This window comes from Mytilus trossulus, chromosome 2, assembly GCF_036588685.1.
Source record: "Mytilus trossulus isolate FHL-02 chromosome 2, PNRI_Mtr1.1.1.hap1, whole genome shotgun sequence".
In the NCBI taxonomy this organism is placed as follows: domain Eukaryota; kingdom Metazoa; phylum Mollusca; class Bivalvia; order Mytilida; family Mytilidae; genus Mytilus; species Mytilus trossulus.
In genome coordinates, this window is record NC_086374.1 from 99464228 (window position 1) to 99483844 (window position 19617).

At 32.5% G+C, this 19617-nt stretch overlaps 1 protein-coding gene across 1 annotated transcript; it reads right to left on the bottom strand.

The window, feature by feature from the left end:
- Positions 1-4674: 4674 nt before the first annotated feature.
- On the bottom strand, positions 4675-17343 carry LOC134708524 (uncharacterized). The gene is made up of 3 exons (XM_063569142.1): positions 16881-17343; positions 9410-9562; positions 4675-7237 (listed from the first exon to the last, which is right to left on the bottom strand). The coding sequence occupies exons 1-3, from the start codon at positions 17074-17076 to the stop codon at positions 5046-5048; spliced, it is 2541 nt and encodes an 846-aa protein (XP_063425212.1). The 5' UTR covers positions 17077-17343; the 3' UTR covers positions 4675-5045.
- Positions 17344-19617: the final 2274 nt, after the last annotated feature.

Here is a 19617-nt window from a genome sequence, read left to right on the forward strand (position 1 = left end):
CATGCATGAATGACATTCTTTCTAACACAATAAAAAATTGCTGATTGGGTTCTATGAAATAATCCTCCAGCACTAGATAGAAAAAAAACCAATGGACATGGCTTCCTCTGTCTCAATTTTAGACAATAGAAATGTTGTATAGTTGAACAATTATTTTGTTTGTGTTAGTTTTAGATGAACACAGATAAAACTATTTGAAGTATATTCATTTAAAATAACCAAAACATGATATGAGAATTCTATTTCTTCTTATCTATGCATATAAACACATAATCAAGACAAATGAGCAAGAACTTAAATGTGAAATGCAAAGGTTTAAAAAACTATTTTATTTCATATTTTAATGAATTGGTTAAAATAAATACTACGAAAAATATTGGTAATCGTTTGTGTATCCTCCTAATACCTATAAAAGAGGGACGAAAGATACCAAAGGGACAGTCAAACTCGTAAATCTAAAACAAACTGACAACGCCATGGCTAAAAAAGAAAAAGACAAACAGAAAAACAATAGTACACATGACACAACATAGAAAACTAAAGAATAAACAACACGAACCCCACCAAAAACTAGGGGTGATCTCAGGTGCTCCGGAAGGGTAAGCAGATCCTGCTTCACATGCGGCACCCGTCGTGTTGCTTATGTGATTACAAATCCGGTAAATAGTCTAATTCGGTAGGTCAAATTCATGAAAGGGAAGGGGATTGTATTTACGACGTAAGGAACATATCCGATATCATTTGTGAAATGGTTATTCCATAACGGTCAACCAACTCGTGATGGCGTCCGTAAAATTTACGAAGGGATGATTTCAACTTCACCATTTGGAACTCTTGGTTTAATAGCTTCCTTGTGAGCAGTAACCCTCTATCAAGAAAATCGTGATAGGAAATGCAAGCACGGGAATATCGTATCAATTGGGAGATATATACCCCGTATGCAGGTGCTGCTGGAATGTTGCTACTTAGAAATGGAAAGTTCACAATTGGAAAGCTGTAATCATCTCTTTTGTCGTAAAGTTTTGTCTTCAACCGACCCTCATTGTCAATTTCTAGATGTAAGTCAAGATATGAAGCCGACTTAACTGTATCTGTAGTATCCTTTATCTCCAATTCGATGGGATAGATGCGATCCACAATAGTCACCAAATTTTGAATTGTTTAGTGAAAGAACGTCATCTATATAGCGGAAAGTAGAGTTAAAGGATATTGCTAACTTCTTATCTTTCTTCCTAAGAAGTTCCTGCATGAAGTCAGCCTCATAATAATAAAGAAACAAGTCAGCAAGTAGAGGGGCACAGTTTGTTCCCATTGGGATGCCGACAGTCTGTTGAAAAACACGTTCTCCGAACGTAACAAATATGTTGTCAATCAAGAATCAATCATCTTGATAATATCGGTTTCAGAGAATTTTTTGTTTGAATCAGAATGATTCTTTACAAAGTATGATTTATCCCTCCCTAAGACAAGATACTGGTATCTACGTTGGCCATTCTTTTTTATGAAGCAAAGTAATACCAACTCTTTTAATTTGTCTTTTAGTTTGGAATGTGAAATACTTGTGTAAAGAGTAGAAAAGTCAAATGTTTTAATACTGTTACAAGATGAAAGAGAATTAGATTGTATGTACATTAAAAGATCTTTGGAATTTTTAAGTATCCACATCTGATTCACGCCACCTCTAGAATAGGCAGTTTCACAATAACTTTGAAGCCCGTCTTTGATTGCTGATAAAATGGATGTAAATAATTTAGAAAGGTTTTTTTTGGAGCACTTGGAAGACCCTGCAATATACCGTTGTTTGTAAGGACACTTATGTAGTTTAGATATCCAATACAGTGATGGAAGATCCAGTTCTTCATCTTTGGTTGAAATACCAAAGGAACAAAGAACAGACCTATGATTATCCAGGATTTCCTCTTTGGTAAGTGTCGTGAGGGTATATGTTGGGTTTCCAAGTGAATTGTCTATACCTAATTCGTTTATCAAGCAATTAATGTAATGACTTTTACAGATAAAAACGATGTTATTTGGGGCTTTGTCTGCGGGGACAACAACATATTCATCATGGAGGTCAGATAGGTGTTTAGCAACATTTGGATCTTTGAAGATTGACGTAGCATGGGCATTGATGGACCCGTTCAGTTTCTTAATTCTGATTTGTATTAACGACCTCACTGCCTTAATCCATTCGGATAGAGTGTCTACGTCTTCCTTCTCGCGCTTAGCCCATTGCCTGGCATAATCCTCGACTGAATCCATCAAAATTTTAAAGTTGTGTTTCCAATTGATAGATTTAGGCTCACGATATTTCGGACCTTTCGATAACACGTTTCGTAGAGAAGTGTTATTAACAATGTTAAGATCACCGGTAATAACGTGGCCAGCAGGATTATATGTGAATTGGGAACAAGCACAAGTGCAATCAGGAGGTTTAGACTTGAAGTCGTCAATATCGAGATCCTGCAAAACGCGTTTGTAATTGAAAATTTTAGTTGCAATAGGTTTGGTATAGGTATAAGAAATTATTGGTACAGACTGGTCTTTGAAATAAGGAGGTATTTTCGATTGAACTAATTTATGATGAAGGATATTGCCTAGGTTGACGCCATCGAGACCTTTGTTGGCAAAGGAAAGATTTAGAAAAGATCTTGTCTCTTTTTCATCTTTTCCAATGCGAACTGGCTTGAAAAGTCTGTGACTAGCAATATCCGAAATTATAGCTTGTAGTTGTATTGGTTTGAATGAGGGTTTGTAACAGTGGATTCCAAACATAAATTGAACAGAGAATGAAGTTTTGAAAGGGGTAATGAATAAAGTTTCGTGCGAATGTGATGAATACCTAACGGTTTTTGTATGCATGGCAGCAAGTCATTAAAAGAGACATCATGCACAGAGGGTGATGTATAATGACGATGGCCATGACTACGTCTACGTCGAGGAGTCGAGTTGAAAATATTCATCACCTTCACCGAGTTAGACGAAGGACTAGATAGAATACCTATACCATCAATTTTGTCATTGCAGCTATACGGTGTTGCAGTTCCCAATTGTCTAATCCAGTAGTCTTCTTTTTGTCTACGGAGAGTCGTTGAAAGATTAGGATTGTTCGAGCTATGGTATATTTTTTCAATAATTCGAACTGTCATAGAAACGATGGAATGATTGGGCTGGTTGAAATGCTGGAATAGAATGTCGTTAGCATTGAGGTTAATGTCTGATCTATGACCGCACATATAAAACAGGTAACTTCATGGTTCATCGGGGAAAGTCCAACATGATTATCTCCCTTTGTTCCGGAATGCTGTTGACGTCATTCGTGTCCTCCCATTATGTAAACAAACAAGTATTTAAGAGTACGGAAAAGCATCCCGATATCAATAAGAAGTGGCACGAGTGCCAATAAGATCAATTTAAATCACTAATGGTAAAAATTTACAATTATACGCCAAAGAACAGCCTTCAAAACGGGACTTGGCTAGAAAGGACAGCAAGCTATGTGCCTGTTTTGTTCATGCATCGGTGTAAATATAACGGAATGTAATGCAACTGTCATACAAGTGAGAAGTTCAGCGCTATAAAACCAGGTTCAATTTGCCATTTTCTACACTTAAAAATGCCTTTACCAAGCCAAGAATACGACAAATGTTTTCCTTTCGTTTGATATGTTTTATTTTTTGATTTTGCCATTTGATTAGGGACTTACCGTTTTGAAATTTCCTCGGAGTTCATTTTTTTTACCTTTTTTTTTTTACCTTTTTTCTATAAAGGGTATCAAATTGACTAGTGTTAACAATTCAAACAGAAAAAGCAACGGTGTGTATAAAAAACAAGAAACGAGAAGCATTGAACAAAAGCTCCTGACTTAAGACAGGTGCATACACATGCAGCAGGTTAAAACGCTTTAACACTATTAATTGAAACAGTAGTGCAACGCTAAAACATAAAAAGACACACTATAAAATGTCAACTGAAACGGCTTAACTCGACCAAAAAGACATTTAAACAAATACAAGTAAACACACATCGAAAAAAAATGATCAATGAACCAATTTAAATGCAAGATCATACGTTCTATTAGCAGATAAATCAAATGAACATCATTCCTAAATTAATTTTGTATTTAGGTGGTAATCTACCTTACATGGAGATAACTCTGTAAATTCAGCTTAACGTTTTAATTACGTTGTGTTGTTAATGGAATATTAAGCTCATATATGATCAAAATTAGTGTTTGTCAAACTGCTATATAACCAGTGTTTTTTTTCTGATAAAATGGATGGTTCAAATTATTGAAATTTTTATATTTCTGTCAAATGGTGAAAGTAAATGCTTTGTCAAAATTTTATGAATATTAAACGAACCAAATTAATTTTAGGGAAGGCGTAGTGTACCACCTTAATACCCTAAAAAAATAAAAAATGTAAAGAACTGTGTGGATTTTCAACAATATCAATTGTATTGAAAATGTGTCTGTACTTAAATACGTGTTGGTTTATTCTGCATTGTAACCACAGTAATTTGGTATTTAATGTGACTATGGCAGATAATATGAAAATCACTTTTCATTTATTCTCACCTAAACGTAATATTTTATTTCAAGTTGTTTTCTTACCATATTAACTTTTAATAGTAAATACATGATACAGTACTGTAACAATTACCAAACTAAAATATTTTTATTAATCTTTATTGACATGTTGAAAGTTAGTTTTCGCATCCTTTTTGGTTTGAGGGCTGTCATAAAGTAGCTTGGGCACGTAAATTTTAACCCAACCAAAATTTTCCTATTTTACTTTGAGTACATGTGTACTATTTCTTGTCGACAGTTCTAAATTTTCTTTACCGTCAGAGCATTTTTCATGACAATAATTTCTGTCTCAATCGATACTCCTCTCTTTCAATAGCCTGCATTTCAGAATTAATACGCCATGCTGGTTTTTTTCACGTTTTTCATTATATATATTCGCAAGAGGGTGTGGACTTTCGTTTTCTTTCGGAATTGTGTGCAGACTTCACCGCCTATGTCATACCCAACAAGAACTCTAGTATAAAAATTCCCTTTTCCCAACAACACTTTTAGTTTTTGCTTCGATCGGTATTTCTTCTTTTATTGTATTCAAATCTTTGCAAGACACCGAACCGTCTGCCTCTTTTTCAGATTGTTCGCCAAGCTGGTTTTCATTTTTATGTTTGCGATTACCAGAATGGTTTTCATCAAATGTATCAGCTACCAAGTCAGAAGAAGGTGCATTTTCTTTCAGGAATTGTGTAAAGACTCCGTCGCCATTGCAGTACCCAAACATACTTTTAACGGTAGCTTTGTTCGGTATTTCTTCTTTTGCTGCATTGGAATCTTTGTGAGCTACTCGACTGTCTCCTAACTTACGTTTTGTTTTACCGTGTTGTGTTGAATTCTGTTTCATTCGCTTACTAGACTTTTTTTCAGGTTTCTGCCTTTTATCATCATATTTCCCCTTTTCTTTCGGTAAGTCTAAATTTTTCGTGTATGGTGAACTTGTGCCATATTGTGCTCTGAAAATTTTACTGTTTGATTTTGCGGAAGCCTGGTTATTATGTTCTGATTTATAACGTCTGCTCGAACGTTTGGGTGCCGATTTAACTGTATACTGTGTGTTATTGTCATTTACAGCTTCAGATTGTCTTACTTCAACTTCTTCTATTGGTAATGCATTTACAGCTTCAGATTGTCTTTCTTCAACTTCTTTTATTGGTAATGCATTTGACGAGTCAGATTGTCTTACTTCAACTTCTTCTATTGGTAATGCATTTGATGTCTCAGGTTGTCTTACTTCAACTTCTTTTATTGATAATGCATTTGATGTCTCAACTTCTTGTATTGGTAATGCATTTGATGTGTCAGATTGTCTTACTTCAACTTCTTTTATTGGTAATGCATTTGATGTCTCAGATTGCCTTACTTCAACTTCTTCTATTGGTAATGCATTTGATGTCTCAGATTGTCTTACTTCAACTTCTTTTATTGGTAATGCATTTGATGTCTCAGATTGCCTTACTTCAACTTCTTCTATTGGTAATGCATTTGAAGGCTCAGCGTGTATTTCTACTACCTCTTCTATTGGTAATGCATTTGAAGGCTCGGCGTGTATTTCTACTACCTCTTCTATTGGTAATGCATTTGATGGCTCAGAGTGTATTTCTACTATCTCTTCTATTTGTAATGCATTTGATGACTCATAAAGATGATTTGGTTCCTTAAATTCACTTAACTCTTTGTTTGAACCAAATATATCCGTCGTAGCTAATTCATCATGCCGGATCTCTGTGACGATTTGTCCATCGACAATTTTCCTTTCATCGAATGCTTCACGACTTGGAGGACGATCTTCATCAATTACCTTATTTGACCTTGTACCTTTTGTAAGCAAATGAAATTCAAGGTCACTATCATCAGTCTGACCACTCTCTAAACTATAACAACTAAATGTTCTGGATATATCCCTATCGTTACCGGAATGAGGTTGTAAGTTTTTGAGTAAAATGTCTTTGAAAGGGGTATTAGTATCTGCACTGACAATTTTCGGAGCTGGATGAACAAAGTTATCGTCATTGCAACCATAGTCGCCAATTTTTTTAAAGCTAAACTCAGAAGACGGTGGATCTGAACTTACAATTTTCGGAGGTGGATGAATAAAGTTATCTTCATTGCAACCATAGTCGTCACTTGCTTTAATGCTAAACTCAGAAGACGGTGGATCTGAACTTACAATTTTCGGAGGTGGATGAATAAAGTTATCATCATTGCATTCATAGTCGTCACTTGCTTTCGTGCTAAACTCAGAAGATGGTGGAACAACCATTGGTTGTTTTAAAGTTGTCGTTGACTTTAATTCATTAGTATCGTTATCGCTGTCATGTTCTATGTTTGTTTCGTCAGATAAGATGGCATATTTGTCTTCAAAGCAAAGTGGTTCCGGTAACTGGCTTTGCTGTTCTAAAATTTGATCATTGAAGCCATCTTTTAATTTCTGTCTTCGATAGACAGTGAGAGCAGTAGGGCTGGGAGCTGTATTTGTTTTTGGAACTTTTTCGTCTTTTTGTTTGTTAGTACGACACCCATCAATAATATAACATGGACAGGCTAAAGTTACACAACTAAGACTAATAACTGCAATATACCATCCATAAGTTATAGTTTCTGTTTCTTTGTCATACATGTTGTGAAATACAACAACAGCGACTACCAAGCAAATCGCTGTAAATAAAAATACGTAGATTGAAATAAAACAGCTGGAAAATAAAATTAAAAAAACAATAATTATATTATATGCATTGTACCAGCTGTGATTGTTTCTATGTTATAATATGTACATATTGTACACGTTATAAATTGTACAAGTTATAACATATATACAAAAAACTCGTTCATGACATTTTTGACATTTGTGATGGTTCCTATGGCAACAGAGACCATTCCCAAAATTTAATGGCATATGCCACATTTGTACATGGGAGGGATCATACCATCAAAGTTTCGATCAATTTGACCTACCATTTTAAGAAAGTAAATGCCACTTTAAGGTTGTTTGATCATTTTGACCTGTTATGCATTGTTTCCATGGTAACGGCAGACATTTTGGAAATTCCCATGCCAAATTCCACATCTACCAATGTTGCTCATCGTTACTATGGAGTTTCAAAATATTTTGAGCATTTCATATTTTTGAAATTTTTGATGTAATTTCCATGGCAACACAGTAGTTCCAATGATTAACAAAATCATCCAAAACCAGTAAATGCCAGGGACCTACATTGTATCAAAATATAATGATTCTAAGTTTAAGCATGTCCAAATAATTCACCAAAACCAAAAACTGGACTTTTTTCACATATGTTCTGTTTCCATTGAAACGGCAGCCATTTTTTTATGTTCTTAAGACCTACTGCAACCCGATATTTTGTGTTCCTCATTATAGTTAACTTTCATTAAGATTGGTTCCATTGGCTCCAAGAAAACTGCCGGACAAAATTGGTGGAAGAATAAATATAATACAGAAAAAGAAACAGAGGAAAAGCAATATGTCACCCGACATAAATCGGGTGACATAATAAAGCAAAACATACATTTTATATTTATTGTACACTGAAGAACAATAATCAAAAGATCAGAGCACAGTTAACAGAATATTTATTTCTTCGAATAAACGGCTTATAAAGACATAATGTTTTTTCATGTCATTGTATTTTTAGTGCCGTCCAACATTGCCTACAGCAGTTAGGTCCTTTTTGAATTTTCCTCGGAGAAGAGTATTTTTGTGATTTTGTTTCCACTATGGGAAAAAGTAGATAAATCCGGTTCATATGCAAATTTATGATAATGCCTTAAAATTTGAATTAAATATACCCCTGCTACTTATTTCTTAAACATGCGAAAATTAAAGCAAGGTCTCATACGCATACACTTTAAAAGCAAGAGAGCGAATGTGCTCTTTATTTGACCATGTAAATTATAAATAAATTTGGAATTATTGAATCTGTTTAACACGTTTGTGCCTTCAGTACAACTGATTAAAATAGAATGCATCCGATAATAAATTATCTTGATAATTATTATTAAGATCATTTCAAGAGTCCAATCTCATTTTGATGTTTTAAGTTTCTATCCTCTTTGTTAAAAAACGTTTGGTCAATATCAGTGTTGTAATAACAGAAATAAAAAAAACTTGAACCACACACTTTATTGGATAAATTTCATTGGATAAATAGCAGTTTCACTAATTTTGATCATTGACAGGCTTAATATTTCCGTAACAATATAGAACATGATTAAAACGCTCAGCTAATTTTGTTATCTCCCTGTTATGTTATGTACAATCCTTATCCGATTATTCTAATCTTTAGAAAGATATTCAAACCAAACTATATTTTTTTTCTAAAAGTCACCAAACTGCAACCACATTTCTGACTTATCATGTTTGACTTTGTTTTACGGAAGATAGACCGCTTCTTTGTTTTTAAGTTATCCTGCGAATACCATGATCAAGGTAAAATATTTAGTTAAATAAAACGAACGAAATCATTTATAAGCAAACTGTGTGGTACCATCTTTAAGTTGCTAAATATGAAATCAAAGCTGTCTGTAATATCAATCTTGAGCGTGATCGATAGGTTGAACTAAATCAGTCATGATATCAATGTAGCTATTTAACAAATACGTCAATAAATAAAGGATTTAAAGTTCAACATCATAATTAAACATAAGTCTTTTACAAACAAATCATAACCCTTAATTCGTCATAAACAAAACGTTTGATACAATAATTTAGGACTTATAGTTATACTGTCAATGGATTTTTTTTCAGCTCTTTTCCTTAAGAAACCGGATGTGACGTTCATGTTTAGGTGGTTATAACATCTTACACATTACCTGTTAGAAAAGCAAATGATGCAGCAGCAAACTTGATTCCTCTTATTTTTTTCAGGTCACGTGTCCAGAAGAATGTCATAGTGGCTAAGAAAACGCTGATCAGGTAGAAAGAAAACCCGAGGCCCATAAATACTTGCGGAATCTTGTAACTCCCTGAAATGTTCAAAAAATATAATGAATGCCTTTGTGTTTGGTAGTGAAAGTCATTAGTAATTTGCTTGGTAAATCTCTCAATCGGGATAAAATTATAAAAGATAGAATTAAATTGTTATTACAAAATCATTTTTTGTTTGTTAATGCATTCGACTGTAACTAAACGTATAACTTTTTGATTATCACAATGAAACTGAAAAACCAATCGTGTTTTGTTCAACACTTTCAATATTAATCGATTCTTAATAATTTAACTCTCAAAATGACATTTTGTATTGTGTATATTAATGATTTGCCACTAAAGCATACGACAAACCGGATACACTTCTTTCTCTTTTACTTCCATTCTCATATAGAGTTCTATGATCTGTAATAGTTATCCCTTATCTTAAAAGTCTTCTATGCAGGGTTTCGTTACATGTTTTTGTATTTGTCTTTTTGTTATTTTACTTTTCGTTCATACTGTTGTTTGTTTTTATTGGACTTCTGGTATTTGGTTGTACCCTTGGTAATTCCGTTGATCATGACTGGACTTCCTAATCAATTATATATATATTGATCTTTCAGTGGTCTGAATCAAATTCTCCTTATCTCATGATTTGTTATTAACTAATTTTTTATCGCCAAAAATTAAAAAAAAACTGTTTTGTAAATTTATTTTATTATTGTTCCATTTGTGTACTCTTCCCGATTGTGACAGATTGACTTTATATGTGGGCAGATCAATGAATGACCAAGGGCACAATCAACTGCGGAAATTTTATACTTTTTTGTTAAAATCAAACAGAACAAAATCTTTCTAGTCGGTGAATAGTTTATAGGAGTATTGTTACAGGATACCTTCCAAACTCAACATTCAAAAGACTGGACACGCTGAAATGTCTCGCCTGTTTTACTGACCATTGATTTTATGTTGATAGTCCTAGATATAAAGCTCCAGTTCAAATAAGCCAAAGCGGAAATACATGTTCACTTTACTGTTATTCTAATTACCAAGTATAGTTGACCTCTAACTTATAGTTTCTCAGAAACGAACTTAACCATGAAATCGCAACATTCATGAACGCCAAATAAAAAATAAGGTCAAGGTCAGATGAACCATGCCAGACAGACATGTATACTGTATCGTCAATCTGTGCATTAAGCATAGTTGACTTATTGCTTATAGTTCCTAAGAATCATTCTTAACCATGAAAAGATAACAATGCCCAATGAACCATGAAAATGAAGTCAAGGTCAGATGACAATGCAAGAAATACCCCTTACAATTATTCCATACACCAAATATAGTTGCTCTATTGCTCACATAGTGTAAGAAAAAACAGACCGAATCATAAAAACTTAATATTGACCAATGAACCGCGAAAATAACGAAGAGGTCAAATAACCTACCAGACTGACATGTATATCATAACATATTTCCATACACCGAAAAAGCTGACCTACTGCAAAGTGTATAAGAAAGAAAAAGGGAAAAAACTCAAAAATTTGCAATCATTCTTTACATCAAATATAGAAGAACTACTGCTTATAGTATCTGAGATATGACCTGACCACTAAAACTTAACCTTGTTCGCTGAGGCCAGATGAATAAATTTTGACAGACAAGAAGACCTTGCAATGTACGACCATACAAACTATAGTCACCATATTACAAATAAATAATCATTAAAAAATACATTAACTTTTTTCAAATATTGTAAATTATTTATTATTCGTTGGGTAACAATTTTCGTGGGTTTCGAATGGAAATGTTCAATGAATATCATATTTTCGATAAGATTTGTATATATACAGAGAGTGGCAAAACCACGAAATCAAATATCAACGAATATGTAAGTTTTCAGTTATTCACGAAAATTGATACCCACGAAGATAAATGAATCCACAGTAGTTACTGAACAATGAAAATGAGATCAAGGACAACGGACATATAACGTCTACGGAAACTTAATAACAACAGGCATCTAGTTTTCTCCGACCTCGATCGTCCTGAATATGCATGAAATATTTGCCACTGGACGTTAAGCAACCAATAATCAATCAATTCCGACCTAGAAGGATGAAAAACTGTTTTAAATTGTTGTATATAACTAATTATAAACCAACGGCACCGGATCACTATTCAAATGTCGAACTTTCTGCGACGGAAGTCAAAGCTCGACAAAAAACTTAGCTGAATTAAAAAGTGATGAGAAAATGATTTTCATGGTATTTTTTTTATTTTTTAGCATTTTGAGCTTCGGTGGGATTGCTTGATTCTAGTCGCTTTGATACTGAGATCTACTAAAATTCAGTTATATTATGTCAAGCATATAAAAAAGAAGATGTGGTATGATTGCCAATGAGACAACTGTCAAAAGGAGACCAAAATGACACAAACATTTTACAACTAAAGTTCACCATACAGCCTTTAACAATGAACAAATCCCATACCGCATAGTGAGCTATAAAAGGCACCGAAATGACAATGTTAAACAGTTTAAACGAGAAAACTAACGGCCTAATTTACATAAAAAAAATGAACGAACAACAAATATGTAACACATAACCAAACGACAACCACTAAATTACAGGCTCCTCTGAACAGCGTCCTAACTATGCATAATGAAAACCACGCATCATATATACAATGTATTATACTTACAGGTCTGGATGTGGTTCTTCATTTCCTTATTATTTAACTATTTAGATCTATTTTTTTTATTTTTTTTTATTTTTTTTTATCTAATTTTGATTCTTATTGTTTAAATATATCAGCTTTATTCTATTTTTTTATGCCCCATTTATGGGAATTATGTTTTTGGTCTGTGCGTCCGTCCGTCCGTCTCTCCCGCTTCAGGTTAAAGGTTTTAATCGAGGTAGTTTTTGATAAAGTTGAAGTTCAATCAACTTGAAACTTAGTACACATGTCAAATTAGAGATTTCCCTCCATTTTCACGGTCCACTGAACATAGAAAATGATAATGCCGATGGGGCATCCGTCTACTATGGAAACATCCTTGTTGAGCCTATTTTTCTCTGTTCATTATATTTTTACCCTATATTCTGCACTTTCTAACTAATATTCCCTATTCTGTATATTACATCCTTTCTCTAACATAAAGGAACAAGATGCTTTTACAAAGTGATAACAACAATACATGCTAGGATTTGTTTTTAGGAAAATGCAAACTTAGCACAAAGGTGTCAGTATTCACCTCAGAAACTTATAAAACCTTTGAATAGACTTATTAAGAAGGAATATAAATACGATACTGTTGTCAAGTCATTAAAGATTGCATATTTTGGCGTTAATATTGAGTCACTGATAAGGTCTTTGCGTCGGAACTAAACACATTTATTCTAAAAACAGTTGTTGGCATGACACGGGTTATGTTCTTCTCATATATGTTATGATGGTATGATACTAAACCCCTAACGGGGAGGATTGTGCCTGATGTTCATATGATGAAATCATAATCTTTCAGTCAGTTTAATTGAAGTCTGGAGCTGGCATGTCAGTTAACTACTAGTAGTCTGTTGTTATTTATGTATTATTGTCATTTTGTTTATTTTCTTTGGTTATATCTTCTGACATCAGACTCGGACTTCTCTTGAACTGAATTTTAATGTGCGTATGGTTATGCGTTTACTTTTCTACATTGGTTAGAGGTATAGGGGGAGGGTTGAGATCTCACAAACATGTTTAACCCCGCCGCATTTTTGCGCCTGTCCCAAGTCAGGAGCCTCTGGCCTTTGTTAGTCTTGTATTATTTTAATTTTAGTTTCTTGTGTACAATTTGGAAATTAGTATGGCGTTCATTTTCACTGAACTAGTATATATTTGTTTATGGGCCAGCTGAAGGACGCCTCCGGGTGCGGGAATTTCTCGCTACATTGAAGACCTGTTGGTGACCTTCTGCTGTTTTGTTTTTTTTTCTTTTTTATTTGGTCGGGTTGTTGTCTCTTTGACACATTCCCCATTTCCATTCTCAATTTTATTAGTACGTACATTTGTACAAGATGCTTTCCATAACTTAGGGAGCTACCATTCATCCTAGCACACCCTCGGTAATATACTTAAGAAGATATCCCAAATTTTGTCCTGGACTTGCGATTTTAAAAATTTCTAAATACGATATTTATCTTACTCAGACTCATAAATCATCCAGTCAAAATACATGATTTTGTTTTTTAACACAAATAGAAAAGTGTTTTCGGCCGAAATTTGTATCCAAATAATTAAGATGGAAACCCTTTTAAATGTATCGATACATACGTATTAGTAAGAATTTATGATGACTGTGATAATGGGATTCACAAAACAATGTGCATAACCTACCTAGTGTATTAATTGTTATTTTGTTCTCGTCCTGTACATACAAAATGACAAATATTTGCTACTGGACGTTGAGCAACAAACAATTAATCAATTAATATTACTTTTGAGTTTGTTTTGCGCAGATGTTGTTAAGATTTAGACACAATCCTGATATCAATCTATTTTTTAAAAATAAACTTCTTAAAAGTTACCTTTTCAACACTGTAATCATATCTTCGTTTACAGGATTGCATTTTTCGGTATAAATATTGATTGTTAACAGTAAATAAAAATCATAACACATAAGTCAATTCACTGTTTTACAATTTGTCGATACTTATATATTGGTATTGTAGATTTCAAGATTTCAAGATTTATTAGGAAAACACTCAGACACATTTACAATGTGTTACAAGAGGTCATTATTGATAACATATATACATTAAATATGACAGAAATGAACAAGTGATTAACAAATTAATACAGACAAAATTTAAAGAAGAGAAGACAGTTTTCTGATAAACATTGACAATTTCTTATATAATTCAATATTGCAAAGTGACAAAAGACCTTCCATTTTTACAATGTTTGGATTATTTCTATAATACTGTGGTAAATATCTGTTTCTCAAATCTACTATCTCTGCATTTTTACAAATAAATAATACATGATACTCATCACCAATATTCTCTTTGCATAAATTACATTTTCTTTCTGATTTTGGTATATTGTACCATCTACCAGTTTCTATAGGCAATCGTAAGTTTGCAGTTCTAAATTTTGAAGTCCAAATTCTAGATGACTCTGGTAAATTAATAAGGTATCTTTCTATTTCAAAACTCTTTTTGAACAGTGAATAAAATTGTACACGTGATGTGGTGTTTAAATCACTATACCATTTTTGTATGAACTGGTCACACAAAATTTGTTTTACTAAAGCCTTTTTGTATACAGCAAACTGGTTTAAAAAAATAAAGCTCATGCCTAGCTCATTAAATATAGATTCTATGTGGTTTATCCAATGAAATTCACACCATGGTTGCTTTTTAAACATAGCATTAACTTGTATAAGGTACTGCTTATTTTATTTTCATTTAATACTAATTTACTCCAAAAAGAAACTATCCTCAATTTGACCCGAATTTCGAGCGGATACCTCCCAAGTTCTCCATAAACCATAAATGATGCAGTTGAATTCCGAACTTTCAAAATTCTCTTATAGAATTTCAAGTGGATTGTACAAGGTTATGGTTTTATTTCTGACTGCAAATGACGCCTTTACCATGCATTCATTGGCTGTTGAATGTGTACTCACATATATTGTTTTAACCTGATGAAGGAAAATCAAGAAAAGCGCCTCGGACGTAAGTTGTTTTCATTTTTTTGTCGCGTTGGCATTCATACCACATTTATTCTCTCGAAATTTTTCTATTGATATAAAAATAAGTTGCATTTTATCAAATAATTCATATGTCGCATATTCAATCAAAAAACAAATCAATATAAAAAAAAGAGTTGGCCAATGGTCAATATGCGCATTTTTTTTTTAAATATTAGCCATAGGAATATTGGCAGGATTTTTCATAGCTTTATCATTGACAAGTTAAAGTTCTCAAAAACCATTTAAAAATAAATCATGCATGGAATTCATCACTGCAAGTCAAGAAATCAATGAGAAATGAAAGCTAAAATATCAAATTGCGAAAGTCTTTTTTTTTTTATTATGATCATGAAATTTGAAATCTGTTTTCTTTTTATTTTTCTAAATCCATAAAATTGTCCCAGTGAATACATATTTCCAGCTTTCCGTATTTTGTAATGTTTTGCATGTCTCACAAGAAAATATTTAATAGTAAAAAAAAATACACCACAGAATTAAAAAAAAAATATAAGCAGATAGATCTAATAATATGCATTGAAATTTAATGAACAGATGAATAGTAAAAATCTTTCTGATCTTAATAACTTGTGCATATATATAAGAATTGTAAATATTCATTTAGGCTCTCCTGGGTAATTCATGTACTTGATATCATTTAGTTTAATATGTATATCGTAATATATGATATGTACCTCCTCTTGCTTTCGTATAATTTTTATATGTCTGTACAATTATACACTATGTAATTATTGTGTGTATCTCGATACCATTGTAACTTGGTTTGTTGAGAAATAAAGATATATAGATATAGATAAAAAATAGAAAAAGGGGGTCACCTGACTTTAATATAAAAAGACACTGACTAGTAGGTAAATCTAGACTTATTGTTGGCTGCTATTTCAATTTCCAAGAGGATGGAGAAAGACACCCAAGCTACCATATATAGATATACAAATTTTATTCTAATAAGGATAAGTCCAAAGTTACAAAAATCGGAGATTATGAAAAAGAAGATGTGGTATGATTTCCAATGAGGCAACTATCCACTGGAGATATGGATGTAATATACCGCCTTTAACAATGTGAAACATTTAACGAGATAGTAAACAAATTTGAGGCAAAGTTCACTCAAATCGTCATTTTGACAAAGACTTAATTCTCAGTCTAGTAATGTTCCGTCACCGTGCCGGATATTAGATACCATTGAGTCCAAACATTTGTGAGGCCCCTCATATGGGGGGGGGGGGGGCTAGTAATCACATAATCACCATTTTTTTGCCAATATAATCACATAATCATTAAATATTTGCTTATCTTTAGTAATCAAATAATCATAAACTAAAAATACAGTCCTAGGTAATCAAATAATCATGAAATATTAGGCTTAATAATCAAATAATCATTAAAAAAACTGCCAAGTAATCACATAATCAAAAACCCCATGAGGGCCCTCATTTGTTACCGGTGCAGTTTAGACACAGTGAAATTAGCATATCGCACAATAAAATCATTATATTACAATACTGGGATATGTATAACATGTTTTAAAATCGAAAAAAAATATAGATATACCAATTAGAGGAATATTTGTTTAAATTCATGTATTAAAAAATTATGAAGTTGAGGAAACTTACCATCTACTATGTATGAGTCTTTCACAATTCTGCTACAAGAAACGCCATCTTCATGTTGATTAATGCAAAGCAAAAAAACTCCTATTTGTCCAGAATATGTAGCTGTCTCAAAGTTGACCCAGTAGGGTAAAGCCATTGACAGAAAACACAGGATAAATCCAACAATAGTTGATACAACAAGCAGAATCCGGAACATCGTAGAGTATTCTTAATATCGCCAGTGCCAATATAGATCTTAACTCAGTACAGTGATCGTTTCTGTTCCAGAACTATTTCCCTTAATCAGTATACAATAGAATGCGGATTGGCTCTGGAACTGCTGGGGAGTTTGAAATAGAATTGAAACAAGTCTAGTAAACAAATAACATATATTCACATCGGTATGTATAGACATTCAATTCAAATATCTCCGATACTCAAGTTTAACCTTATGCAATGTAAAACAACATTTGGTTTATATTGATATAATACATTCTCAATACTAAGATACATTAACAAAAGCAATTATTGCATTGGCCGAAAGCTGGGATTAAAGATTAAAACATGTACCGTTCCAACGGTTATCGCTTTCAATCATTATTATTAGATTACATTTTTCTAACTTCTTACGCAATATTGACTATCCAACAACAATATTGGATAATTAATGAAAATAGAGGATTCATTATGCTTTTACGTATTAACTTGCGTTTATTCATAATCCCCTTCGGTTGATTACATTTAGCACATACTTACAATATCTCGTTCAATCAAATTGCTTGCTCTAAATTTCATAGTTTATTCCTTTCTATACACTAATCGACACACAAATGTCATAATCATATACAATGCAGTTGTTGAAAATACTACAAAATCGCAACTTGAATATTCAGTGTCACATATGGATTAACAAAATACATACAAATCAAAGTATTAAATAAAACAATCAATACCCAGTCAGAAATTTTACTTTTCATTCAGAAGTTAAAACATGTTTATATATTTTGAGCAAAAAATAAAAAGTTGAAGTGAATGTTTTAAAAATATTATATATGTGTATATGTTAGCGGCAATAAGTGAAATTAGGCATTAAGATTAAATCCTAGGCAATAGGCTAACGCCTAGGCAGTAAGTCTATTGCCTAAATGATGTTAGGCATTAGTCTTAAATCCTAGGATTTAAGCTTACATCCTGAAAATTGTGTGCAGGCATTAAGCTTAATGCCTAAAATATAAATGAGTGTAAATAAAGCAGACATTAATTCATTTAATCAAAAATATATTTGTTACATAATAAAATTTCGAGAACTGGGGCCTGTTTATCGGAACTGTCCTAAGATGTCCTATAAGATATTCTTTTTTTGTGGGCTTCGTATAGTTCTCTATGTTGTGTACTTTTATTTGTCTGTTTAGCCATTTTTAGCCATAGTGTTTTCACTTTATTTTCGATTTATGAGTTTGACTGTTCCTGTGGTATCTTACGCCCCTCTTTTTACGATTATCTTAACTAGAATGTCCAAGGTATTGGCGTAAAAAAATATAGCAAATGACAAAGTTGAAATATTGTATGTATCAATTGAACAAACAACTTTAATTTTAAAAAAAAAAAAGATTCATTATTAAAAAAAAGTTATTAGTATCAAGGACGTATTCTTCTGACCTTTCATTTTTTAAAAAGGTCGAATTGTGGAACTGTGATTTGTTTACCTATTAGCCCCAAAATAGATAAAAAATGGGAAAATCATCAAAATTGGGTACTTTCAAAAGGTTACAGCAACAAAAAAAAAGTGCACCACCATATGATTTTTTCTTTCCCCATGACTTTTTCACATTACATAATCGGTAAAACCATTATATGCTTTGAGGGAACTGCATTCGAAGTGTCACGGTTTCAGACTTAAAAGTTCAAAGGCAAATCTTGTGCATCTTTCATAATAACTGAGTACTTCAACTATTTTATTTTATTTCTACGTTTGAATATGAGCAAAAGAAAAAATCTTAATTTTACCAAGGTAAAACTACAGGACCCAGTTTCATCCTTTATATACTGAAAAAGAAGATGTGGTATCGTTGCCAATAAGACAACTGTCCACAAGAAAAAGAAAATAAAATCACTAATAAAATATGTAATTCATATTAAACGCATTAAATAATACTTTATAAATTTAAAAACTTGATAGAAATTTGTGTTAAAACCATACTGTTATCGCAAATTGCGGAACTGTTACCCACAAACATTTACCTTACAATAAAGCAAAAATGGAAAATAATGTAAGCAAATATCTTATCTTAATTTTGTCATCTGTTGACCAGTGTTGACCAGTTCAAACCAGTTCGATAAGTGAAGTGTACAAATTTTCAAATAAATATTATAATTACTCTAAAGAATCTTCCACCCTTTTTAATTGGATACAATCACTTTTTTTAAATCTTTTTAATATTTTGTAATACCGCGAAAACATGAATGTATTTGTATGAGTTAATTCTGTTTTTTAACTGCTAAAATTACTAAACTTACTTAATTTGAAGAACTATCAAATGAATGTATATTCATACATGTTATATTAGAAATATAATTAAGAAACGACTTTAAATCAAGAATAAATCACCAAATATGCAAACATTCCAGAGTTTACTTATTGCCTAAAATTATATTCGGCAATAGGATGAATAATCATCATCAGATTTCAGGGAATAAGCTTAATGCCTGAAAATTTCAGACAATAACTTAATGCCTAGGCGTTAGCTTATTGCCTAGG